The sequence below is a fragment of the Paramormyrops kingsleyae genome, chromosome 2 (assembly GCF_048594095.1).
Source record: "Paramormyrops kingsleyae isolate MSU_618 chromosome 2, PKINGS_0.4, whole genome shotgun sequence".
Classification (NCBI taxonomy): Eukaryota; Metazoa; Chordata; class Actinopteri; order Osteoglossiformes; family Mormyridae; genus Paramormyrops; species Paramormyrops kingsleyae.
In genome coordinates, this window is record NC_132798.1 from 34,713,685 (window position 1) to 34,741,614 (window position 27,930).

General features: G+C 41.5%; 2 protein-coding genes across 3 annotated transcripts; both read right to left on the reverse strand.

Moving 5' to 3' along the window:
• Positions 1 to 9,552: 9,552 nt before the first annotated feature.
• On the reverse strand, positions 9,553 to 10,203 carry cldn26 (claudin 26). Its single transcript, XM_023833337.1, has one exon. The coding sequence runs from the start codon at positions 10,201 to 10,203 to the stop codon at positions 9,553 to 9,555; it is 651 nt and encodes a 216-aa protein (XP_023689105.1).
• Positions 10,204 to 14,109: 3,906 nt separating this feature from the next.
• On the reverse strand, positions 14,110 to 25,017 carry lztr1 (leucine zipper like post translational regulator 1). Of its 2 annotated transcripts, none has more exons than XM_023833347.2 (20): positions 23,968 to 25,017; positions 23,824 to 23,886; positions 23,686 to 23,742; positions 23,490 to 23,569; positions 23,270 to 23,378; positions 22,994 to 23,077; positions 22,817 to 22,874; positions 21,362 to 21,501; positions 20,403 to 20,604; positions 18,602 to 18,712; positions 18,424 to 18,516; positions 17,909 to 18,004; positions 17,532 to 17,733; positions 16,871 to 17,040; positions 16,641 to 16,797; positions 16,427 to 16,553; positions 16,179 to 16,328; positions 15,843 to 15,948; positions 15,279 to 15,359; positions 14,110 to 14,902 (listed from the first exon to the last, which is right to left on the reverse strand). In XM_023833347.2, the coding sequence occupies exons 1-20, from the start codon at positions 24,135 to 24,137 to the stop codon at positions 14,786 to 14,788; spliced, it is 2,373 nt and encodes a 790-aa protein (XP_023689115.1). In that variant the 5' UTR covers positions 24,138 to 25,017; the 3' UTR covers positions 14,110 to 14,785. The 2 variants fall into 2 exon arrangements, with proteins under 2 accessions (XP_023689115.1, XP_023689114.1); XM_023833346.2 differs by having other exon boundaries at positions 17,532 to 17,736; positions 23,968 to 25,014.
• Between the last annotated feature and the right edge of the window lie 2,913 nt (positions 25,018 to 27,930).

Sequence of the window (27,930 nt, forward strand, 5' to 3'; positions counted from 1 at the left end):
CACAACCGCACTGCGCCGCAGCTGCGGGGAGCATGCAGCCTGCCTGCCTCGCAGAAATCCCCCCCCTCCCTTGCCTGCCCACTCCAGCGTGCAGTGACTGTACCAGTCCTAAGCTGTGTTGCTGGGACAGGGTGCAGCAGAGCTCTGCTGCAGAGAGAGGGGGTGCAGATGGGGTTGGAGGGGGGCTTAGGAGGAGGAAGGGAACTGGAGAGCATGAGAATTCAGGTTAGATCTGTGACTCAAAAGGTCAGCGAGCACAGGACCCATCTCCTTCTTGCATGTGAGCAATGCAGGGAATTACAGCCCGCATGTGCTGCATGTGTGTGCAGGGCATATGAGGTCCATGCTGCATGTAATTATTTTTTATCAGTGTCTCTGTGCACCTGAGATACATCATCAAACGGCAGGAGTGCATTAAGGGGGAAAATTAAAATTTGATAAATCCGTCTGTCCGAAGCTACATTTCATTAATGGCCTTTAGGTCTTTATTTTTCAGAAAACTACCAGTACTTTGGCACTTATGAATATCAAAGTGGTCAGTAATTATTACTTAAACGTGGTTTGAAAATTTTGCTATTAAATATTAAATATGGGTATTACATACGTCTTCATTACATCTGTCTAATATTACAATGTTGACTCAAATTACTAGATTTCTCTCTGAAACTTGAAGAGCATGTAATTTGAGACGGCCACATGGGTATGTTTACGAATAAATGCTGCCTTGAAACTCTAATGATTAATCAAGCCTTCTTGGTACAAAACTGCGAGCAGCACCATACAGTGGAGAGCCAAAGGCCAGGTGGGATTGCACTGGTTTGTACAATGCCTCAGCCTGTCATTTCTGACAGGATCTTCAAGGATTACAGTTGGGCTGATCTTAAAACCCCATCTTTGTGTCTCAGAAAGTTGACTCGTCTAATTCAGTCTTTAGTATGGTGTTATGTTTTACTTTTAATTGCGTTTTAAATTAAATAACCGCTTAAGAATGATTAACTATTACTCTTTATCGGACTAGATAAGTCATTTCCCATGACGATAGCATTAAATGACATTACGACCAATGAATGAGTGGAAAAACTTCCCCTTTGACAGACTACTTTCAAATTGTGATCATGAATAGTTTTTTTTTCTTGAGGAAGAAAAAAACTAATATAAAAGTAGACTGGTTTTAATTTAAACTTGACCACCCTTTTCTTAAATAATTTCTCACCATCTGGACAATGCCCACTTCTAGAATTTACATTTTGTGTCCAAAAGCCAATTTATACAAACAAATGGTGATTAGTCATTTTTAATCAGTCATTCCTGTCTGTTTTGTACTATGATGTATAGTAATTATACAGCTTTGTACTCTGCTAAAACTAAGAACATGTCCTTGTTTGAGTGTTATGTGGCTTCTAGAAGTCAGATCACAAATCACTGCATAAAATAAAAGACTATTTATGCATCTCTATTGGTTATCAAATAATACCCATTATTATTACATGTTTTCCCCAAATGATTTTCCATGAGAGGGCCAGCAGGATCCTTCGACCCATATCCACAAAGGCACCAAGTTGTGGACCTCTTTTTTACTGTACACTCTCAGAAATAATGAGATAGATAGGTCTAATTTTTGCGGGTAAAGACATCAAGATCTAGTGACATCTTCTTCATAAAGCCTGTTCGTGAAATTCCCTGATTTCAAGCAGCTATCCTAGGTAACGATGAGAAGATCTGCAGTCCACCAGCAAACTTCAACCTTCAAATTCAGACCTTCTTTGTCTCAGGGACATAAGAAAAGGATGGACAATGAAATGTCAGTGATGCTTTTGCTCTCTCTTCACCTTTATCCTTCAATGTCTTTACAGGTTATATGGTTTCCGATTATTGGCAATGTTGACACTGAGGTTTTCTTAAGACCAGCATATGAGCTTTTATCTCTCCTCCCTCATATCTAGAGCAAAAGTGTGTTGATTCACATTGCAATATTCCTGAACATTGGCTTAGGGTGACTCTGGGATCATAATGCTTAAGTTACTCTTAAAGAAAAGGTGGTGCCCTATGCTGGTCACTGAGGCCCGAAGACCTGGAAGTTCCAGAGAATGCATAGACACACAAAACATCAGGTGGTGACTCATTGGACTAATACTTGACAGAGCCGTTAAGATTGATTGAACCCTAGTACACTCGACAGTTCCTTCACATCAGGGTTGGGCACAATCATTCTTCAATTACTTATCACTAAATCTTTTGACCTTTGGCTCAACCTTAGACTATCAACATGGCCATTATTTAGGCCTAACCTGTCCCCAAAAAGGTCACCAGCCCACCTCCCCAGACAACTAGCTCATGACAGGCAAAACAGCGGCAATTTTCCCCTGGCTCATTAGAACTAGTTGCTGACTAGACATGGGAAACCATAGTTTCCATAGTTTCCCCACAGTAATGAAGTTCAACCAAAATAAGTTGGTAACACTTTACTTGAGGGGGCAGAAATAATATACTATTATACTTTTAATTAATCATGAAGTTACTACTGAGCTACTATCAAGTTAGCTACCTTACTGTGGGAGCAGTTGTTAATGTTGTCACCTAGCATCCAGTGCTGGGCTTCCCATTGACCTCCAGGGCGCAGAATGTCAGAAGCTGAACTTGAAGAGACAGTTTATCTTGAGAGAAACACAGGCTGGGTAACACTTTACATATAGCTCCTCAGTTACTGTTCAAGTTCAAAACAAAATTTGTGGCTAATTAATACATTAATTAAGAGTTAGATCATGATTAATTAAGAGTATAATAGTATATTTGTGTTCCCTCAAGTTGGGCATAACATGTCATAGCAAGTGTTTGGTAAAAAGTAGAAATAGGTAGATAATTCCTTTGTTATGTATACAATTCCATATAACAAATGTATGTGATTAATTAATCAATCAATCCATTAATTGATTGATTGAGTAATTAATTAAAACTATAAAATTTCATAGACCAGGGGTCTCCAACTCCGGTCCTGGAGAGCTACTATCCAGTAGGTTTTCTGTCCCACTTGGCTTCTGATGAGCCACACCTGTTCCTGGTATGGCTCATCAGAAGCCGGATATGATGGAAAACCTACTGGATGGTAGCTCTCCAGGACCGGAGTTGGAGACCCCTGTCATAGACACATAATTTTTTAGCCTATTTACATAGTTGCCTGGGTCAACAGAAACTTCACCTGCGTCTTGTGATCAACTGATCTGCTCTGCTGACAGCCTATATAGTTCAACAAACAGATTGTCTTTCCAGGAGGTTGGAAGACAGGTAACGTGTCACAATGTATATTTGATCCCTGGCTGGGCCAGACCTGTAAAAGAATGTCCTTAAAGCAAAATAAATGGTAGCACTGTCTTAATTTGATTATCTCTTTTAATTAAAGACAGGAAGTGTAGAAATCAAACAAATTTGAACTTTTCCATATAACCCGCTGGAAGTTATAGCTTCTGCATATAGAAGTACAATTTTTTACGTCGTTTGTAAGTTCTATGTTAAAAGATAGAACTTACGAATGATGTAGCGTTAAGACATGGGGGTAAATTAAATCAATAAATCAAAACCAGCTAATACAACCCCCCCAATAATCATGTTTCCCCCGTAATGGGTGGAGACCTCAACCCCCCCAGTGTTCCAGCCAAAGTTATGCCCTTGCGTTAAGAAGCCTTTGGGAAACCCCAATGCAGGTAATAAAGAGTTTTATAATTATTTGGCATCTAAAAACAGACGTGTGCTTGCAGAAACAGAAACAGCTATAAGAGAACTATAAAGAACTACCACTATAAAGAAAGCCCATTTGGTGAACTCACACAGGGGTTCCAATGAGTTCCAATGACCTTGTTTGAAGTATGCTTAAAAGTATGCTTTTTGAGGTTTCCAACCTTTATCAAATACATCCAGTCTTCTCACAAAAGACATAAAATCTACATAATTTACATTGAAAAAAAGGTTATGGCAGCTATATTGTGTGAACTGTGCCATGTATGGTACGATATATAATAACTACCACAATCTAATATGAAAAGCAAAGAGTCCCCTTAAGGGACACGATTAAATGTGAGGTACGTTTTTGCCTTTTGACAGAAAGATTTTGGCTTCCTGTGATGCTGCTCAGTAAAATAAAGCAGACAGCCAAATAGGGTATAACCCCCCTACCCCCACCCCTCCAACGCTAGTTCGTACAAGCATCCTGTTACCGAAAAAAGGGTCATAGAGCTGTTACACTATACGTCAACAGGTTTTAATTCTTTAGTTATAGATGCCATAGCAACGAAACTAGAGTAAGATGAGTGTAGAATTCGTCCACTTTGGGCAGAGTACTACTAGGGATGTAAGGATGGAAAGTGCTAGATACTTTTTTTGACATTGAATATGTAAAGGGGGAATAAGGAAAAAGACAACAAATGCAAGAAATAAGTCAAAGCAGAAGGGCAAACCCAATGTCAGGAGGCTGGCCGATCTCTCTGTTGCACTTCTCCCCACCTGCATCAGCACATGCTGCCCACATACCAGTATTTTTTAGTTAACAATAAAGAACACAATAATGTCGTCTCGCCCCGCTGCTGCGTTTGATAGCTTGGGACCATGTCAGCATTCTCGTACTTAACGCTATGAAAACATAGGTTAGATCGGCTGCAGTTTCTGCTGCTACCGACAGCAAATGCTGCGGAAACCCCTTAACACGCAGGAAAAACAAATTCACATTCCACAAGAAAAATGATCGAAGACACAAACAGAATGTATGCATGATGTAGGTGAGTGCTGACAAACTAAGGCTGAAATGTGATCTGTCGGGAAGATCCGAAAGCAGTGGTTAATTGAAGAGTTCATTGAGGTAATGCCAAGATAGGCACGAAAGGGTTGTGTTTGGACCTATTTCTTTGTGTCAGAAGACTTGGAACTGTAGGTTATGGTCAGAGGTTCACTTAGCAGATCTATAAGAAATGAACCCAAGGCTCGATCACAGGTCCAGGAACATGATTTACTGTACTGTCTCTGACTAGTTTTTCGGGTGAATAATGGCATTTTGCAAGTGAGTTCAACATACCACATTACCAATATGGAGGAGCCAAGTCACATATAACTATAAGAGAGATGAGTCAGGTACGCGTTTGACGAAGTTAACAGTTGCATTGATATTTGCAATCATTTAGGTGTATTTCCTCCAAGCAGCCATCAAACACAAACACAATGAATAGTATGATGTGGAAACAAGGTTGCAAATTTCACACTGCAAAACAATCTGCAGCAGCAGCATATTTTTAAAGGTATTTATTTTTTTAAAAACTGAACCTTAAAGAGAGCATTGAGTGATTATTTAGTTCAAACAGTAACATTCGTGCTATTTGACTTACGCTACGATGGGGTTACGTTTTGATGAACGTAAGCGGAAAATATTCTAAGACTTATATGAATATAATATGATAAGATTGACAAATAAATAAATACACACATACATATACATACATTCATAACTACTGTTACTGAAAAAGTAAATAAATAATTCCTATAACTAATTAAATACCAGTAATTGAAAAGTAACTAAACGAATACAAGTTTATTTGGTTAAACATGCCGCCATGCCCCGGCATCAGTAGAAATTGTCGTACGGCTTGTCGCCAACCCGCAAACAGATCAAAATTCAAAGTTTTCTCCTTAATGCACATCGCTGTCGCACCATCGTAACGTTGAAATAATGGAACCAATCATAAAGGCGAGAAACCCTTGTACACACTTTCCCTGTAAGATCCCGTATGTATTTATATGGTAAATAACCAACGTAATGCCATATGGCTTAAAGTGTATCAAACATCCCTGTAATTCTAGAGACATTCTGGGCTAAACTACACAGAATTTGCCTAATCGAGGAGTTTAATACTTTTATTGTCCTTAGCGGGAATGCCAGCACATTTTACTGTGAGATGAACCACATGACCGCACTGAAAACACAAGAGCGCACTACGGCTTGAGCTTTAGTTCTGATTAACGGCGACTGAGACCACAGGCAGCATGTATACATTAAACCCAGTGTTTATGAAATTAATTAGACTGTGCGTAAATTGCAAGTTGTCACTAAGAAGTTGTTAAATATATCCGTGTCATTGTTTAAGTAAATCTGACAAGCGACCATGCATGTGCATAACTATATCAGGTAAAGCGGATCAAAGAGCAAAGTATAGGGAAATCACGGTTGGCCCTCTTCCACGAACAATAACTTTTGCAACGCACAATATAATTATAAACGGGCATTTAGTGCAACAAATAGAATTTAAACCCTTAAGGAAAAATAATATAGGTCTACTGACACGTACTGACTTCTACATGAAATAACAGTTAGGTTAAAAATAAAAGTAAATAAGAGAAGGAAATAATATCCATCCATCCATTTTCTGAAGCCGCTTAATCCCAACTGGGGTCGCGGGGGGGGATCGGAGCTTATCCCGTGAACAACGGGCGCAGGCGGGAACCGACATAGGTACATTAATATAATTTCACTTGCTTGATGAAATTCACTGTTTTGGTATGCAATCAAGAGCTGTGATTTGAAGCAAAATGCCTTTGCCAGTATTTGTTTAAACTTATTACATATCTCCTGCAAGCAATATTTTGTTATTTATTTAAAGGTCTAATATTAGGTATATATCTTAAGTGATTTCAAGTCGTTTTCTCTGCAGTTACCAAAAAAAAAATCCTTCTAATAGCTCCCTCTGCTGGTGCTCTTCAGCAATGCACAGGGTTTCGAGGAAAAGTGCACGATTGTGTCTGGTAGCAGATCTACTGACATACCAGTGGCCTGTACTACGAAGCGGGGTTATTGGCTTGTCGGGGTAACTTGTTGGATTTAAGGTACTACAAAATGGACTTCATATTCGTTCACTTACATTTTGCCCAGACTACCTTAAGGCCGACAAGTTACCCCGATAAGCCAGTAACCCCGCTTCGTAGTACTGGCCACAGGCTGCAGGGTGGCAGATTAAGCCAACAGTAGTCCCCCTATATCCGTGGGTGATGGATCCAAGACCTACTGCAGGTGGTCCAAGCCACGGATAAAGACGTGCCATTTGCGGATTTCAAATATAATGTGATTTTGGTGTACACACATATGGAAGTTTAATCGATAAATTATGCTCAGTAAAACATTACCGACATTAAATACAGTAATAATAAAGTTCATTGTGTATTGTCATACAGTACCGTATTCTCTCTCTCTCTCTGTCGAATGAAAGGTATTCTGACATTTTAGCCTAATTCTCAAGGCATATGTAACAATGAATAAATATCATGTGTCACGGAATAATGGAGAAATGAAAACCATGCTTTTTATACCCCTCAAAGGATAAAAGAACAATGAAAAACAAAATATTGTATCATGTACCCATACAGCCTGACCTCGCTTATCATGCGGTTTGAAGTTTACAAACCGTTTCTTTAGTGTAAAAAACAACAAAACTGAAACCGCGGTTTTTGTTATTGAAACCGCGCATTCAGGAGTCCCACTGTACACGGAAAAAGAGAGGGAAGAAGATCTCAAAAGAGATAAAACATTACATAAGAACTCGCAACTTTCATTTAAATACTGGATAAATGCAAGTATTGCTTGGAAATCCAAAACCAGAATGTAGTAGGCCTTTGTTAAGTCACTGTTGTCACCTACAATTAAGATACACAAACTCCATTAAAAATTCTTCGCAGGAAGTTTAGACACAAAACCCACAGACATTAACGTTCATATTTATCAAGACACTGACCGGATTAATAGGGTGACTTTTGTCCTTTATTATTCTGCTTTGTGGTGAGGTGTTCTAGGAAAATCAAAACCTTAAGAGTCAAAATAGAGGCCTTTCAGTTGCCAAGAAATGAATTCCAGCAGACGGAAAGAGGAGGGACAGGGCTATCACATCATCTTGAAGCCCAGCCATGGACTCCTCTACTTACTATTTGCCTCTTTTCTCTGCCACCCATTAAACTTTGTATTGCTGTGCCAAAAAGCACATTAGGGACCTAAGACTTCTGATCCAGGTAAGTTCTCCAGCAGTACACACACACACAAACACACACAAGTTGGTCTTCCTATCTAAATGGGGACTGTCCATTCATTTCTATGGGAAAAAACATAATTCCAATCACAACACCCTTAACCTCTACCCATCCCTAACCTTAACCATAAGTAACCAAGTCAAATACAAGACTTTCGGTATTTTTACTTTTTTGATTGCATTCACAGATTTGTATAAAACTGAGGTTATCCAAATGGGGAAATTTCAGATTTTACTACACTCTGGGGACAATTTGATCCTCAAATGTGATCTATGCAAACACACACATGCACACACACACACTCACTAGCCAGCACCACCCGACTTTTCCTGATAAAATCAAACCTCTTAGTATGTCTCTGTTGGCTGGTCAACGATAGTGTTATAATTAGTGGAACTTGCTTTCTTCATTTAAATATGCTGGACTAATCACCACAGGACTCAGATCATGTCAAAACAAAATCATGGAGCCAAATAACATAAATGAACTGCATGCAATTCCATATTTTTTTTGCAATTTCATTCTCTGAGCATTAACTATCAAGCTGGAATTCAACATTAAAATCTAATTAAATTGATACTATTAACCATCATTTTCTAGAAGTTTTGTTTAGATCTTTTGCTGTACAACTGATGACATGTGGCAATATAGTGCAGTCCCTTGTCCATTTAAATGTACCATTTTACCTTCTGGTAGACAAAAATCTTCAGGTTCCCCAGATCAGCAAACATGTCAGTCCAAAAGACGAATATAAAAAAAAAAATTGTAATAATAATATTCTTTCTTTGAAAGTTGATATGGCAGATATTAAATTACATGAGTCATGGAAGTAGAGAACAGGTGAATAATTTCTGCTGCTTTAAGTCATGAACAAAGATGATGATGGCATGAACAAATCAGACAGGAACAATTTTGGGGCTCACCATGAACGCAGTCAGCACCCAAAAAGAGCATTCAGCAAGCTTCAGATTAGCCAGCTGGACAGAAAATCAGCTCATTGTTAATAGACCTCCATACGAATATCTTAAGTTATCTCCTCAATTACTCCCCTAAATTATCTTGCTGCCTGCAGGATTCTTCCATTTTATGTGGCACATGGAAACTGAGATGCAAATAAAATAGATATTACATTGGTATAACAGAAGCCTCATCTGGCATTCTCAAATGCGTATTCTTTTATTTCTGAAATAAAAACCTAGACCATAAAGTGAGCTGTTTGCTCAGTTCAGCTGACAGATTCGCATGCAGAATGGAACTGGGGGGAAAAGATGCAAAGAACCTGAACATGAAATGACACACAAAGAACATGGTCTCCAGGATTACAGTCTTCCACCCCATTTCACTGGACAGAAATACTTCGGTCAAACTGAATCTCAAAGAAATATGGCTTTAAATTACTGGAAATATTAATGTCACACTAGACCTTCTGACTTTAAATGAAGTACTATGACGTTTGGCCATTTGCAATTTTGAATTTGAAGTATTACCAGCTATAAAAGAAAGCTATAGGATTTCTGTCTTTCGGTAGTGCTGAATCCTCGGCATTTCCTGGGTGCTGGGGGGGCTCAGGGGCTCAGAGCAGTCGTCCATGCATAAAGACACGAAGAAGAAGGACCCCCCTATGATGAGGAACAATCCGGAAAACCAGCCGGAGAACAGCGCCTCGCCAAACTCCCAGCGGGGCACAACGTCGGGCAGGCTCTCATCCCAGAACTCTACCACCGTCACATAAGCCACCAGGGAGATGGGCAGCAGGGTGGTGATGCCCGACACCCAGGACAGCACGCCACCCAGGACCAGGAGCCCCCGCTTGAGGCGCCGGTGCCCGGGTCCCAGCTCGACGCCGTCCAGCCCAAAGAAGGCCACGGCGACCGCCAGCGCACCCATCACTATGGATGCTAGCATGAGCACCCGAGACACCAGTACGTCTGCAGGAAGGGCCAGCAGCGAATCGAAGGCCTTGCACTGCAGTCCCACCTCCTCCGTGAAGATGCAGCTGTGCCACAAGCCCTCGTACCAGTTCTCCATCTCGTTCAGGTCCGTATTCAGGGTCTTCCACAAGGGCAGGAATGTGGTGACGAAGGTGGTGACCAAGCCACCAAAAGTCACTAAGAGGGCCAGCCTCTGCACTAGCTTACGGGTCAACAGCACCATCCCTCTCCTCTCTCTCCGTTTCGCTCCCTCCTTCCTTCGTACGACAGAAAAATGAGGATCAGTCGTTAGAAGGACGTCTCCTGACTCCTCTGCGGGCCCCCTTATAAACCCCGCCGCCGATTCGAGGGCCCCACGCACTACAACAGCGCCACTGTTTCGTCACACCAATAAATGCCGTCTTGGGAACAATGAGCGCTGTCAGATGAAATCAGATATGTCCAGCAGGTTGAGGGGAGGGGAGGGGGGGGGCGTCCAGCACGACTGCGAGCACCAGAAGCCTCCAGCGGGAGAAACCTGAGCAAGTCAACCTGAGGAGAACAAATGCGATGTCTGGGGTGAAAGAATTCGAAAAGCACTCTGGAAACCAGTGAAATAACACACGCCATGGCTACTGCGGGTGGTTCTGTCACTGTTGATGGTCGCCAGTGACCTCACACGCCCATACCCCTGACCGGACGGGGGCAATAGTAAATATGCTCATTCAGCAAGTGTTTCACAGGAGGTTCTGCATGAGGACCAAAATGATGATCAACTGGCTTGTTGGTCTGTGAGTCCACAAATTAATCTGACCATTTTCCCCACCTTTCAAGGTTATAAGAAAACCAGTTAAGGCCCTTGTCATGAACTTCATATACCACCTAAAATAGAGGCACTTTGGAAGCTGCTGCATGTATACATGTGTAATAATTAACTGAATACAAAATGATTAACTAAATAAGGGAAACAGTGGATATGTATCTGTTCAGATTTAATGCACACATGATGACTGAAGTCATTTCTTTAGTCAACATGCTTGCCAACGAGGCAAAAGGCAGCTCAAACCAATCTATAAATGCTGCTGAAATATAAGCCCAAGTGTGCAATGCCTGCAAACACAGGACAGCTTTAATCTAACGTAAACCAAACCCTTTCAACCAGCTGAGATATAAAAGAAGTGACCGTCTGACAGCTGGACAGCGAGCATCTTCACGGCAGCTTCAGTTTCTCTCTGGAATAATCGTCCCATATTCTCTTCAAATTATTTTAATCGAATACAACTCTAAATATAAGTAATTAAGCAAAACTCTGATTGTTCTGTTAATAAATTATGTGCTGAGCATGTTTGAAAATGTTTTTTTTTTGGATATTTGATCGTCTTCGACCTTTCAGCTCTCTGTTAAAAGGTGAATTATGTAAGTTAATCTTAGACAAAGATCTGCTTAAACCGTAGTGGCTGAAAGCCATATTTAATAAGGGTGACCCATATGACCTGCTGGACATTCCGCTCCTTTCATTTTTCAGCCTGAGATCACCAGTATGACTGATCCTGCCTGGGGCAGGCAGAGGACTTTGTGAGCGAGGAGCTCGGATCACTTAAAGCAGCACAGTCACATTCAAGGTAGTCTTCGGTGGGTGTGTTCAGTGCTCTTAAATGAGCATTTTTAAGATTAAAATACACTTTATTGATCCCAGGTAAAAAATCTGTATCCCAGGAGGAAATTCTAACAGGAGAAATTTTAACACTGCAAACTGAATATAAAAACATCCTATTCTACTTCTGATTCCCCATAACAGAAAAATGTGTTTGGCTCAAACCCAGCTCTTAAGTCAAAAAGTAAGAGGAATACCTCATTCATCCTATATACAGGTGAGAGCGAGCTTTGGGGTCGGAGGTCATGGCCAGCCAGCATCCCTGGAGTGGCTGGAGTTAAGGGCCTTGCTCAAGGGCCCACTGGTGACATCACTGGTGACATCAGGGGATAATTACCTGAACTGTTAATAAACTGGTTATTATTAAACTGGTACATGATGTGAAAATGTATACACTTTTACCTTTCACATAAGGAACATTCGTATTTCCATCCAAATTATCAGTGTCTTTTGTGCGTCAAACACCAGACACAAACATTCTGACCACTGGATGCGGAGTTCATAGGTTTCTTTGCCATGAGAACTAGGACTGTTTGACAGGAAACACTCTCGAAGAAAATGGAAATGCAAGTTTCAGGAAATGTAATGATTAGCCATAGATGTCCAGCAGGTGTAAGACAAACTGGGGGTGATGGTTCCAGTGGAGCATCATTCGTCTGCTGTCTGCGTCTCCAAAGAAGGGGGCAAAAAAACAGACAGCTGTGAGCACTGTACCACTTGCAAACCATCTATGTTGACAAATTAAATTTACTTGGCAGGTGCCCAAACAACACCGACAACGCCTCACTCAAGCAGATTAAAGCTGGAGTAACCTCTAAGGCAGCTGGACACACCTGCGATCATCTTGCAGACAAAGTCGCTAGAAACTGCAGGCTGCAGGACACACAGCACTGCACTCCCTGCTGCTGGAGCCTTCGGATTTATAACATCTTTGTGGGGACTCTCCATTCATTTCTATGGGGAAACTCCAGTCTCGGTATGACGACCTTAACCCTAAGCTTGATCATAAATAGCTAAACTAAATATGAAACTTTTGGCATTTTTACTTTTTTGAATTGCATTCACAGATCTTTGTGGGGACCTGAATAACGATCCCCACGTCAAAATAACAGGTTTTTAATCACCATTTGGTCCCCACAATGTAACACAAACCCAATACATATAAACACACACACACACACACACACACACATTTGACTGAAGAACAAAGTACCAGGAGCTGCTGTAGGTTTCCATACAGGGAGCGCATAAAGCAGTGCCTTGAGGCTGTAATTTAATTAAAAGCTGAAGGTAACATTCTGCAGATGGAATTCCTGAGCATCAAGAAAGTCCCCATTGCTCAGAATCACTCTCTGGAAGCTCCGAACAGCAACCACACTGCATACACCCTATCCAGTAAACGTTTTCAGAAATATTTCATGCTTTCTATATTGTGGGACCTAGTACAGGTGTTTTGAACACGACAAGACTAGTTTCCTTGTCCACGCATTCAAAAATAATTCTTTACACCGGAAACATTTATATACAGCAAACATTTAGGCTGATCTCCCCCACATTTTCCTCCTCACCTGGATCGGGTACCTACCCCCATTTGTCATCTGCCCCCCACAGCAGCCTGAAGGTTCCCAGCCCATCACACACCTCTGACTGGCAGCTCACAGCCACACTTTAAGTGGGGCCGCCACCCTGGCAGGGCACCCGCTGGGCATCAGGTTGGGGGCAGAACACCACAAGCCAGAGAAAACTGGGCAGCCTATTTATTCGCCATACGCATAACACACTATACTTGGCATGATCCAAAATCCCATTACCTGAATACTTTATAAATCGATGCAGAAGATACATGCAAACAACTTTTAAGAAATTATAAACTAATGAGGAACAGGATGAACTTATATGAATAATTTACTTGAAGTACACAGAGATATGAACCAATGATATTTGGGGCTACAACACATCAGAAGCCCACCGGAAAAGCGGCAGGATCATGTGTGAATATTTGATAGGTGCCTGAACACTCATTAGCAAATTATAGCAGCTCATTATGAACTGGAAGGTGTCTATAACATGAGTCAGGTCTCAGTCAGTGCTCTTCCACATCATACCTAACCATCTGATTCTTCTGCCCCTACTGGTTCCTCCTCAAAGAGAAGCAGGGAGAGGGAGATCAGCCCACCCATCACAGAGGGGTCCAGTTGCAGAACCTGGCAGAAGCTTCAGCAGTGTCTCAGCCCAGGAGAATGAGGTCCTTTGTGTAGCAGCCCAACACCAGTCTTTCCCACTCTTGAGTTTCAGGTCAGGCCGAGGTCAGGTGAGGAAGCAGAGGATCTGTAAAGCTCTGCTCCACTAACCTCCCCAGATAAAGAGAGGCTTTGGAAACCCAGATCTCGCTTTGTTCAAACATATCTCCGCCATCTTCCATTACTGCATTATTATACACTCATAGTGATATGTCGCACTGGGGGTAGTTTGCACCAACACATAAAAAAGGCTGTCTCTATTCAACAGTCTTCATTTATTAAGGCATATAATACACAATACTAACACTGCCATACAATTTGCACATTTTTATACTTTATTACAGACAACTATTTTCCGCTATGAGTGATTACAGAATACACATCTGGCAGCCTAATGAGAGGTACACGAGCACAAACATTTACTGAGGTGATAATACAACTCAGGGTAATAGTGGACAGCAAAGGGAATATGCCGACTGAGAAACTGCAAAAACAAATTCAAATTTCAATTATACTTGTTAAAATATTAGGAAAAAATGAGAAAATAGGAATGTATGACATGTTCTCTGAGAATTTGCGATGCTACGGAAATGCTTTCAAGAAACGTCCCTTGACATGAAACGTTTAAGTGACAGCATTTTAGTTTTGTGGCTTTGCTACCACATCCTCAAATCATTTTTGCAGTGTTACCAAAGAAACAAAGTGTCACTCACAAGTTACCAATAAATGTAACTTTTGTGGAAAAAAAAAAAAACTTGATATTTCAGTTTTTTGTAACACAAAAAACAAGCTAAGTTATAAAATAATGGTTTACTATACAAGGGAGAAAAGAGGCAGGCATGTGTGTATGGTGGGGGCCGGGGAAGAGCTGGAACGTGGACAGCGAACAGAAAAACACAAAGAAATGGCAGTAGGCACTAATAAAGCACTAGCTATATGTCGGAGCCCATCTCCGCACACTGTTTGTCTGATATGTGAGAGGCTAGTGACTCGATGATGTCCAGCAGTAGCGGCTGACTGAGAGACCGCAAGTTTGGGAGCTTGGAGACCTTGGGTAGGGGCGGGGGGGAGAGAAGGAGGCAAAAATAAAATCAACACTTGGGGAAAAGGCAAGTAAGAAACAATAAAACAACCTATACAAAGTAAAATGATGCTAATGAACGGCAATGGAACTGATGTGTCCAAGATAAGCTAACCGTGGAAGCGGTGAGTACACAGTCGTGTAAAGGAGTCACCACACTCCACTCTGGGTGGAGGGAGGCAGCTTAAGCCATTGTATCATTTTATCATGGAGGTCTGCACCATGCACGGAGGGCGCCGATCGGCTCTGTCACTGGAACCCCGAAGGCAGTGCTGCGTTGCTCACATCCAGCCCGGAGGAAGGGGCCAGCAGATGGTCAGAGCCCCAAAGAGCAGTCCACCCACCTTGATAAACTGATGGACGATAATGTGCAGGCAGTGTTTCTTCATGTCCAGGGCCTGAGTCTTGTCTGCTGCCTCCAGGATCTGGTGCCAGTGAAGAAACAAACTCAGACCCCAAACGCTAAATCCATGTTTTGGTCACATCGCGCTCCACAGCTTTTGGGAGAGCAGAACTTGTTAGCCCAAAGTACTTCACATCCAATTTACTTTTGTTACCGTTTACAAACACTCTGACCTATTATCTATAGCAGAATACACCTAATCTGGGTCAATACTATCTCCCATTCACTGAAAATTCCTAAGAGCTTCCAGGAACCCTCAAATTAGTGTGACTATCTGAGGCAGATTCTCGAAAAGATCAGAGCCCAACAGAGTGGTTTTATATATTCACACGCACAGACATAGCCAAGAAAACCGAGGAACGTGCTATAGTTGGTTTTGAGCCTGGCGAGTCAAAAATGGCCAACAGGACAAGTGTTCTGAGAACTGACATTAAAGTCCGACAGGAAATGGAACCAGTGAAGACTCTGGAGGGGTGTGTCAAAGTGTCAGACAGAAGCATCATACCTGCAGAACATTCTCCACGGTGACGTTCATCTCAAGGTTCTGCTTACAGTAGGCCTGCAGTCTGTTGTTGGAGAATCCATAGTAATACGGAGCTGCAAACAAGTATCTGACCGGGAGTGAAGGTATGAGCACTAGGGGAACGCAAATATCTGCTGACAGACCTAAATAAGCCAGGACATGTTGCTGCTCATAGAAACCTTTATATATATATATTTATATATATTTTTTTAAACTGCTGGTATTCGCAGATGAACTTCCACAGAGTACCTATATGTTTCCTCTGCAATACCTGAATACACTGATATTTTCTGCTAAATAAAGATGTTTAAAGGATACAGGGAATCTTCAGGGGGCATGTTGACATCTCCGTAGTAGATGTAGCGTAACATGGACTCAAAGGCCTGCTTGCTGGGCACCATCTCCCCAATGGAGATGTTCACCTGGCCGTCCTCGGGCATGAAGGAGCGGAACATGGCCTCGAAGTAGCTGAGAGCCAGGAATGGATACCGGCTAGGTTCAGCCAAGTCGCGTGGATGAGGAACACATCAACAGGACACATTCTAATGACTTTTGATGACCCCCACCTGGAGCGGGCAGCTAGTATGGCCTTGTGGGCAGGACAGGGGTGTCCATCTAAAAGTAGGATGATGTCACAGAAGTCAAGTCCTGCTCCTTCCAGGTAAGCCTTCATGTCTTGTACTAAGGATGTTCCTGGGGCAACAGATGAGTCAGACAGACAAAAACTTGTACTGTGGGGAAACAGTGATAACGTACGGGACTGGATAGCATGGTAAGTACCAATATCGACAGGCTGTTCCGAGTACACCCTCGGGAGGGGCTGCTGCTTGCGGCGAACGATCTCCACAATCAGTGGCGTAGACAGGCGCTCAAATTCCTTGGTCATTATCACTTGGTTGAAGTGCGACTCCTTCACCACAAAGTTGAGGCAGTGTTCCTGGGAGGGGAGAGGGCAGAGGCTCTTATGAAGCAGCCCAGCCAGAGGGTCGCGCCGGCTGACTTCGGCATACCTTGAGCTGGTCCAGCTGCAGCTTGCTGGCGTTCTCGCACACACTCAGAACATTCTGCAGGTCCACCGAGGCCTCGATGTACTGAACACACAGCTGCTCCAGCCGCGACAGCTTGAAACTCAGGGCCAGCTTATAGACATCCATGATAAGAAGGACGTCTTGAACGTGACCTGATAACCAGGAGGACAAAACATAGGTTATTAAAAATATATGTTCTGTATGGGACTATACTTCCAAAAGACAACAGTTCCTTTAAGAAAAAAATGGAGCAGACCAGAGTGTGTCTAGTGTCATATATGTACATATAAATAGGGCCAGACAGTAGTAATTATCCACTCTGCATAATCAAACAACAGACAGACAGACAGAGAGAGAGAGATAGTTTGACACCACTGCCACTGCTCCTTCTGTGGCCACATGTGCACTAGCTTTTCATATGAGCCGCACATGCTCCAACACGGCGTATCGTTTTAGTATCATTAACCTTACATTACATTCAGGATTTCTAAATACCACTGTACACGTAATACTGTCATACCACCCAAGCTTAACAAAAACTATCCGATTAACACCACGCTCACAAATCAAACTGTACTGAAGGCACCCCTGGTCTGCAGTTCAGAAACACAGCAGTCACAGCAGTGACGCAGGCCAGCCTGACCTTTGCGTGGGTACTGGATCTTGTCAGTGTACAGGAACTGCATCAGGACCTGGAAGGGCTGGGCTTCTGCCTCTCGGATGCTGACCTCCAGCAAGGGCTGTGACCCCGACCCCGACCCCAGGGACGCTCTGGCTCCGCCTAGGCTCTCCTTCTGGCTCCCTGAGGGCCCCACCTCTGTCTCCTCTGGGCCCTCCTGTTTACACTTCTGGGCAAAGAAAAGGCCAGAAACCACTTGATTCTCTCAGTTTATTCTTGATTTTAAAAAACAAGCCCTGTAGGTTGTTTGAGGCCTCAGGATCCATGGGTTTATATATCTGAAGTTTTCTGCCAGGATGTTTATAATCTGGTGTTCGAATGGGGTTTCAGACATGACTCACCTGCTTTTGCTTGTCCCTGGCCTGTAGGATCTTCTTCCTCAGCCAACGGCATCGGGCCGTCACTATGGCGATGTGTCCCAGCACTCGCTCCTCCCTCTGTTCATGACGACAAACAGATAATCATGTCAAAGGGTGATGAAGTGCTAGAGTGACAGCCAATCCAATGAGCTAACCACAAAATTGAGGTCTTCATCATGAACTTTAAGTCTGAACATTCCCATTTGGAATCTTGGCCCAGGTCTCTCAGCCTTCAACAGGTATGCTAGTGAAAACTGTTTAAATGATACATTAAGAATACAAAGTAAATATCTTTATATTACTGCAGTGGTCAATGCCAGCCTTTATCATAATAATTTGGCTAACCAATCACTGTGAAACAAAGACATTTACTGCAAGAGGCAAAGATTGTGTATATAATTTAGATACATACAAGTCCTGACATTTTACCAATCGCAGAAGTGGACGAACCCACCAATGCTGATGTAACGTTCTAAGTCACAGACACTTAGACCCACCTCCCCAAGAATAAACTCCACGTCACAAAACTGCCGGTTCTCCCACAGTTTGCCATAATCCTCGTGTAGCGTGCATTTTGGGTAACAGGAGAACTATGTAAAGAAAACATGAAACAGTATTAGCCTTGCAGCTAAGTGAGTGTGCTGGTTTAGTACTGATCGATTTGACGAGGCTCACCTGGAACCTATACATCTCCCCACTGCGCACATTGTTGTCAACTGTACCACCAAAGATGTACATGGCATCGTGGATGACAGCGGCTGCATGGAAGAGGCGGCCACTGGGCATCTGGAAGATACAGAGGGTGGGCACACACAGAAGAATGTGAACTACAGAAATCAAGGCTGAATGGTAGCTGGACAAGACGTCTACACATGTCAGAAACACCAAAAAGCAGTGTGGAGCCTGCTAGTTAGCGCCTTACGAAAATCTGCACACTTTGGATGCTTTTCCACCACACAAAGTACCATACTTTTGGTACTTTCCCTTTTCCAGTCAAGAACCAGCACCAAGAGTTCCAGTAGCTAAAATACCACACCAGCTTTTTTGGTACTTTGGGATGAAACACTCTTTGTTGATTGGTTATGCAAATAGCCTGCCTCTGAGACAAAAAGCATTTGCCGTCTTGAAATAGTCATGAACTCAGAAAACAACAATAAAAAATAAAATAATATAATGGATATGTGGACAAATTAAGAGATCAAAGCTTTAATTGCCATCTGGTTGGAAGAACAGATACAGCAAGATCATTATTGCATAAAAACAGTACTTTGTATAATATGCTAGGGCAGCACAGTATTGGAAATTTTCCAAATATCCTAATGTGACTTTGTTGTAATAAATATTGGAGTGCTTATAAAGCATTAAAGGAGTTCAACATAAATTTCTCACAAACCTATCTGATTTAAACAGCATGGACGAAAATGATTAGGATTGTTTCAGAGAACGCATGCAGGGTCCATGCTAAAGCAGCGGAGGTAAAACTTTAAACTGATTTTTTTTTAAACATATACCACATAATCTGGAAAAGGAATAATCATTACAATGGCAAAGCTTGATGAGTTCTCGCCTATGAGAGTAAAAATGTTTTAGCCAAAGTCCATGTACTCTAATACCCATACAGAAATGAAGGAAAGAAGAAGCCTGATCATAATCTAGCCGACTAGTGATGTGAGAATTGCATGTGCATAACATGCAATGTTGATATTAATATTGCACATTGTCTAACCCTATAATATAGTACAGTCATTTTTCAAATTCAGTACAAAATTCCTTGTCCGGCGTTGTGATCATTCAGCGCTGGTACCAGTTTTCACACCAGTAGAAAACCAACACCTTGAAGTACCGTACATTTGGTACTTTCTTGAAGTACCAAACGTACGGTAGCAGGTGCGGTGGAAAAGTGCCCTTTTTCCAGTGAGATGATTTAAAAACCCTACCTATCTGTTGAAAATTATGCAAAAAATGTTAAATTGTGTTAGAAGTTAAAAACACCAGAGAAACAAACTGTGCGTGTTAAGGCATCCATATGTCTCAAAGATCAAAAAAGAAAGTTAATAAAACACATAGAAGTGTAGTAATACCTAGCAGAACCACCAGGGAGTGGAGGAAGATTCTCATTCCACCTTAGCTTTGAATTAATCAATTCTGAACAAGGTGCTGATTCAAACTGCTTAATTCAATAAAATGACTCCCTGTCAAACAAATCAATTTTTATATGTATCAAAAATATTAAAAGCATGGCATTTCAAATGTTAGTCATTTGATTTGCCAGATTTAAAGCAGACAGAACAAACAACAGATGTCGCATTCCCATGCGCAGAAATGAATTCATAAACCACCTCTCCATAAGCAGACGAGCAAGCCAGATGTATCCAAGCTCTGCACCATGGTGCGCGGTAGAGAAGGTAGACAGAGGACTGGCTTATTGCTTGGACAAGCACTGACCCATGCAGCAACCTGGCTCCTGAACACATACCTCGCTATCCGTACTGGGCTGGATAACCTCCCAAGTCTGTGAGTCCACGTCGTAGCAGTGTAACTCATTGGGTAGCGTGTTGTCAGCCGCCCCACCAAAGACATACAGGTGGCGGTCGAAAGCTACCATGATGTGCCCGTATCGCCTCTGAGGGGGCGGGGGGGAGCCACGCAGCAAGTGCTCCGTAGGGATGCGGGTCCACCTGTATGGAGACCACCCACCCACACACACACACACACACACGCACGCACACAAAACACACACACAGTTATCCTCATGACAACCCATGTGACCTACACTACATCATTCTGTATTGGTATGGGAGCCATCTTAACTAGAGTGTAAAGGTCAGGCCATCAGTTCAGAAAGGCAATCTAATTAATATCCAGCTCACTAGAACTCATCTGGGATGCCCACAGCTACTCCTAGTTGCATCATGTAATATTAGCAAATTTAATTTAATTAATTACAATATCTAGAAAATTGCCTTAATGTGAAGCTTCAGCTATTACAGTTAACCATAATAAGTATTCATTAAAAAGAATACTATTCTTACACTGGCGCACTAAGTAAATGTTGCCAGCATATTATACAGCACTGATTCTCAGTTGGTAGGTCATGAAAACATTTTCAGTGGATCAAAGAACGTGGGTCAAAAAACTATTCAGAATTTTTTTTTCTCAACAAATTTAACAATCTGCAATTTTAATGTGATCGGTCACAAAAAAAAATCAAGGAAAAATGTGGCTCCTGAGAATAAACCAGTTGGGAGCCACTGAGACAGACTACATAAGCACCCTGAATACTGAGCGTGCTTCTTTGATCCTCCCTCTGTTCTACATGCAGTCAGAACTGCACATACTGAGCAGTAAAATGCCACTAACCAATTAAGGCAAACAGAACAAACAGCTGATACAATAAAAGAAAAATACTGCATCAGAGAGACCGCAGAAGCTCACATATTGCCTTTAAACTCGAACTGGAACAGGTTATTCGTGATCTTGGCTCCGCTCTGACCAGAAAACACAAACATCTTGTCCCGACAGACAGCTACAGGGAAGTTACAGCAGGAGGGTGGGATTTCGCCGCTCTGCTCAATCTGAGGAGACAACAAATAAATAAAAGAGACAAAGTACATGTACAACAAAATTCAGTATTCAGATAGCTCTGATCTCGGCAAGATGGGTTGTCACAATTACTTGATTAAACTCCATTACCAGATTATGAAAAAGCACTGATTTTATTTTTCCTTCTCAATTACTTGGCAATATGGCGGAAGAAAGATGGCCCATAGTGGGTGAGGGTCCAAATTGTGAAATTAGCAAGCATCAGTTCTATGGAAGCAATTCGGATTAAAAGTGAATGAAAATTCAGTCGTCTGTCAATATTGCAAAGGGGACTTAAATATCATACAGATCGACTGCAATGCAAATACATCTTAAAAGACATTCAAGTTTTGACAGACTCACCCAATAATGCAAGCTCAGCTAGAGATATGTGCCCCTTTGTTGTCACCCCATTCCAATGACTGACTAAAAATGTTTTAGCACAACTGATTGATGGTTTGAAACCAGCAGACTATCGCATTCCGTGCGATTTGACAGCTGCATGCATTTCAAACGCCATGTCAATATTAATGTCACACATTATGCAGGCCTGGCTCAATGAGTAGTGGATGCTGCCCGCCGCCGCTATTTGTGTGTGGAGTTTGCACGTTCAGCCTGTGTACATGGCTTTTCGGCAGATCCTCTAGTTTCCTTCCACTGTCCAAAAACATGAAAAGTGAACTGGAGGGCCTAAGTTGACAGTATGCGTGATTTAATTGTTCCCTGCAACGGTTGGTTGGTTCTTGCCTCGCACTAGTCTAATTATATTACAAGCCTACAATATTACATTTCAATGATATATTATATAGTATTAAGTACCATAAATGGTTGTATGTATTATATTACATACAAACAATTACTGGATGAATAGTCAGATTAAATCAGTATATTACTCTATTGATATAATCGATAGTGACAGCCCGACCCGAGTCTCACACACACAGGTATGAGCAAAGCTTGGGGGCAGGGTCAGCCATTTTTCCATGGCTCCTCCAGCAGGTTTAATGGTTAGGGGCCCTTCTCAAGGGCGAAAAAGAGCATGCAGCCTCAACAGGAACCCACTGTGCCCGCATTTCACTCTTTTCATTTCTAACTAAAAAATGTTTCAATCAATTCTTCTGCCTCTGAAATATTGATTTTCAGGCAATGAAGTAATTATTGCTCGACAAGACATTTAGCATTAACGTGACAATCGTGTAAGCATACTTCACATATATTTCACTGTAAAAGAGAATGTTGGTTTTCCCATGTTCATGTAAACCTGAACGGCAGCACGGCACAGTAAGTTGTGAGACAATGTGGACAAACCTCCTCCCAGCATGCCTGCTCGCGATCTTGAAGGTTGATAGTCCACATGTCATTCAACCTAGGGATAGAGAAAATAAACGTTCAGCCCTAATGTCCTCATGTTAAGAAAAAGAAGTAAGACAAAAGTGCAAGGCAGAGAAATTCAGAACCATAGCATGAATTTTTCAGCCATATTACCTGGCATTTCCATCATAGCCAGCAAAAATCCAGAGCTTATCATTGTATACTGTAGCCCCGTGTGCTGATCTTGCCACAGGTAACCTACAAGACCGACCAGAGAATTGACTTCAAGCAGATTGGCATTATAAACATAATTGATCAATCAAGAAGTGTAACAATACAGACTAAAGTAAAGGAATCTGAACATCTTGCGGGTCTAGTGTCCACATGGCTTTTAATTTTTTAATCATATTTATTCCAATTTAGAAACAATATTATACTTTATCACATTACCTGCCTTCCACTTTCCATTCTGTCCACTGGCCTGTTGCAAACTTGTACTCAAAAAGATCATTTTTATTTTTCAGGTTAGAGTTTGAGTAGATGTCTCCGGTGTAGCCACCTAGTATTGAAAAGGAGGCTTTGGATAACTCGCTGTCCAACTGATGGAATGTGGTCCTGGTACATCTTAAACTGTCAAAGATACTAAACTACCTAAATAATGAACACTTACCAAAAACAAACATGCTACTTCCATACACCACAGCAGAATGGTGATATCTGGGAGCGGGTGGGGTGCCGGTAGTGAAAGCCCTGACCAACAAACATACAGACAGACAAATAAGCACAATCCAAACAAAAACATATCTGAGCATAACAGACATGCAGACACACTGGTGTTTATTTGCAAGACTGATGAATGACCTTACCTGCACCAAGAGCAGTCTTTCACGTCAAATCGCAGCAGATCGTTCAACATATTTTTCCTGTTAGATGACAACATGAATCAATTCTCATAATTCGACTTAATCATAAATACGCTCAATAACAAATAGACAGAAACGCACCCATTATCTCCACCGAAGACATAAATGGCATCCCTATAAGCCACGACAGTATGTTTGCTGCGTCTGCAACACGACAGGACAGAGGTTAGATGTGACGGGACGTGAGCCCCGGGCGGCGGCCGGGTCAATCGGCGGCCTCGTCACCTGGCCCCGACGAACTCGTCGCATGGCGGGAGTTGCCCCCAGCGGTGGACGGTTTCGAAAGGCCCGAAGTTCAGGGTCAGGTACTCGACGCTGTCGGAGCAGCTATGGTCAAACTCGACGCTCGGAGCGACTTTCGACCGGCACGACATGGCTCCTGGTAACCATGACATTCGAGGCCGGCACAGCGCAGGTCAGAAATAACACTTGGTCCTACGCGTACGCAAACCAGCTAGTTAAATAAAATAAATTTCACCAAGTACTTTAACACGATTGAGATGCGCGGCGCTGTCACGGGAGCCGGAGGGTTAGCAGGCATGCTACCCAACTGGCTAAGGTCTAGCTAGCCATTCACCAAAAAACCAAAACAAACGACAAAAGCCATGAGCGAAACGATAACTCGCTTCAGAAAATCAAAACCAAAGACCTAAACTTACAGTAACTAGGCGGATGAATGTACTACATAATCAAACCCTCATGTCAGAATAACAGTTTTGGGAGAAATGAAAACCGCACGTAGCTTGCAGAACAGAACGAAACCATCACAGCGACGTCCCGTGACAAAAAGGTTGCTGGGTATTGTAGTCTACTTTCTCTGCCATTATGGGTATTTTGAGAGCCAAAAGAACAACGTTTCCCAAAAACAACTGGGCGTAATTTCGACGCGTTACATTGAAGAATAACAATAGCGCCAATCATGGAACTAGTTTTTCTCTTGGCTCAAATAATGTATTCACTTTCCATATAACGTGATGGATTTCTAAGTTACATACCTGTTACTTTACAGTTTTTCCTGAAATGCTAAAATATTAACCCCAATTCCAAAACTGTCAACTGCCCGAACTCAATTATTGAATCAATCGTTTGACCCCATAAGTAATATCCACCTAGTCTGGCACAATTTACAGATTTGATTAACCCTTTTTGCAAAATTCTAAACATTCTCATTCAACAAAACATTTTGTAGATTTTTTTAACCCAGATAACGGAGAAATCCAGCTTCGTGCAACACCCCCACGGGTTGCAAAAAAACAATTACCACACAAACGTCGTCATTAACACGTACAGAGTAGGCAGGTTTCCATCCAGGAGGTTTTATGCGCAAAAAAAACTTTAACGCTAACAAGTGAGCAATAGACACATCGTTAACGCTAAAATATTCCTAATGTCGACACAAACTTTTTCCGTTTAGTTTTAGCGGATAGTCTTTGTCCATACTTAACGTTTAGCGAAAAGGTATTGTGTAAACATTTTTATGAGGAAAGTGGCAATTACGCAAAAGTTCTGACAAGTCACATGCCTTTCCTAAAGTAAACACAAACATCCACACGGCGTAAATATAGCTGTGGACTGTTGTCTTGCTGACACCGAATGTTTCTCCCACTACTGTACACGTCTCGGCGAAGGTTGCCAGCTTGTACAGAGCAATTGCGATGCGCTTTCACGTCGCAACTGGCGGTCGCCTGGCTGCCTATTACTGGCCCACTATAAGGTCCTATGTGTGTCTGTGTGTGTGTGTGTTTCGGCGGCGTTTTCCTTGGATGAACTAGGTCACTATCGAACAAGTCTCCAGCAGTCTCCATGCAGGTTACGAACAATACAACTAAGCTGGTCAGTACAACTGTTGAAAATCTTTTCTTTGTACTTTTGTCAGTTAAATAAAAGTTCGCATGAATTAACAATGACACTTTTTTGTTTTTATTGCATTTTAGAAAATATTCCAACTTTTCTGGAAATGGGATTTATATTTCACCACTTGAAGCATTTCCTTCCAGTACAACATATAGAAATCAAGTGCTTACAGTCACAACAACAGCAATTACCACACTTTTAGTTTGAAGAGATGTGGGACAAATCGATTTGTGTATTGGTTAAAAATGTGACATATTATTTTCCTTTTCATTAAAGGAAGGATGACAACTCTTCCAGCAATTTCACAATCAAACATCAGCAAAGCAGTCAAAAAAATAGCAACAAACTGCACTATCTGGCTTCTCTAGTGTTATGTCCTGCAACAAAAGTTTATTTAAGTAAAAAAAGGTTTATTTTCCTATTATTTATTTATTTAAATTAGATTTCAGATTGCAGTCCATTAAATTTGTCAATCTTTTTCATGTTCTTAATCTGATGAAGGTCATTTCTAAGGATTTTTTAAGGAAAAATGGAGCCTTGAAGCAAGGAAATATTAGGGTCAGGTACTCGACAATATCAGCTGATATGAAAAATATGCTGTGATTAAATATTCTGCAATGGGTTGCGCCCTATCCTGGTTGTTCCCCACCTTGCACCCATAGTCTACAGGATAGGCTCTGGACCCCCCATGACCCTGAATTGGACAGGCATTTTCAGAAAATGAATGGATCGATCGATCGATGATAAAATATTTTGCCATGTTACCCTCAGTGAATATATTTATGCAATGAGTTTCACCAAAAAGCAAAAGAGAATGTTATTGCATTATTAAATACTTTGGTGTAGCTACCAGACATGGTGACCGTACAATGAACGAACAACATGTAGTCAAAGTTTTGGAGAGAAAAAAAAACAAGAAAGGCTTTACTGAATGTATGCCCCTCACTCTGACTGCTACTCACACACTGCCTACTGTGTCCGCCAACCTAAAAACTCACATGCCACATAATAGGCACACACTCACATTATTTATGACAAATAGCATGAAGCGCTACACATAGCATTGCGGTACAACACAATACATGCTAACTACACAAAACTATTTACATTATTCACACCTGGCATCAGTTCAGCATGCATGCCACAGCTCTGCGTGATAGGTACTCCTGTGCTACAATATGATAAGTTTAAAGGAACATCTCAAATGTTCATGAAGTATAATTTTTTTTAAAAAGTGATTTGATGTAGAAGCATATCTAATTAATTGTGAGATTGTTTGTTCCCCTGTTCCCTCAGATGAAACAGTCATTAAACAAAGCTTTGACCCCCCTCCCCCCAGCACCCTATCCTTTACAGTAACTTTTTGGGTTGCCGAATATGGTAAACATAAACATTACATATTTTTTTATGTGTTGTTGTATAGAAACATTTTTGCTAAGCTACATTTTTTGTTACTATATTGTTGTTCAGTTGGTTTCCAATTTTGCAACTTGTTAAAGACCATATCCACATTAAACATGTAACTCTACATGCCAGAACAGGAAGTGACAAAGTTTTTCATTTTTTGCTGTAATGTGTAATCAGGCCCATAGCCAGAATTTTTAAAATGCCAAGGTCAAAAATGTTAGCCCGTCCTAGGTGTGCCCTATAATGGAAAGTGGTTGTTGGAGTTGCAGAAAAATATACTGAGGACTTCACTACTGTGTCCTCAATGGTAGGTACGGACATGTGTGTAATGCTCAGTAATGCTGACCGGCTTTGTGTGTGATCTGAAAGCAGTGTTTGGTTTTGTGCAAAGATAATAGTTTTTAGTATATTGTTTGATTTGCATCGCAAATTAAGAAACTCATAGCGCTAAGTAACATTGGCATTGTTTTAAGTGGGTTTCCAATAAATCTGTGATATAAAACTGAAATAAAATAACTCTTATGTCAACCTTGTTTTTCATTAGGATCCAGTGGCCTGGTGCTATTGTCATAGCTAGTTTGCTGCAACCTGAAAGTTTGAATATTAAAATTAGTTTTCTGAATCATTATGTATTTGTATCACACATGACACCTATCCGATAATATAAAATAAATATTTGGTAAAACTTTAATTGAGGGGGCACAAATAACTTAGTATGTCAAGAACAAATGATCAACTAATATAGCTCCTGCAGTCATCTCAAGAATTATTGGCACCCTTCACGAAAATTAGCTAAAATTAATATTAAAAAAAGAACTACACATGTAATAGGTGATTTGTTGGGGTTAAACAAATGGGTAAGCCTCATACTTTTATTTACAATCTGATTTTTGGAACAAAATAAAGTTTTCCTTTAGTAAGAGTAAT

Coding starts and splice junctions, on each gene's coding strand:
- cldn26 (XM_023833337.1), bottom strand. CDS start 10,203: ATGGTGCTGTTGACCCGTAAGCTAGTGCAGAGGCTGGCCCTCTTAGTG.
- lztr1 (XM_023833346.2), bottom strand. CDS start 24,137: ATGTCATGGTTACCAGGAGCCATGTCGTGCCGGTCGAAAGTCGCTCCG. Junction 18,713..20,402: donor AGCCCAGTACGGATAGCGAG/GTATGTGTTCAG, acceptor TGTATCTTCCAG/ATGCCCAGTGGCCGCCTCTT. Junction 17,041..17,531: donor GATCCAGTACCCACGCAAAG/GTCAGGCTGGCC, acceptor CCTGGTTATCAG/GTCACGTTCAAGACGTCCTT.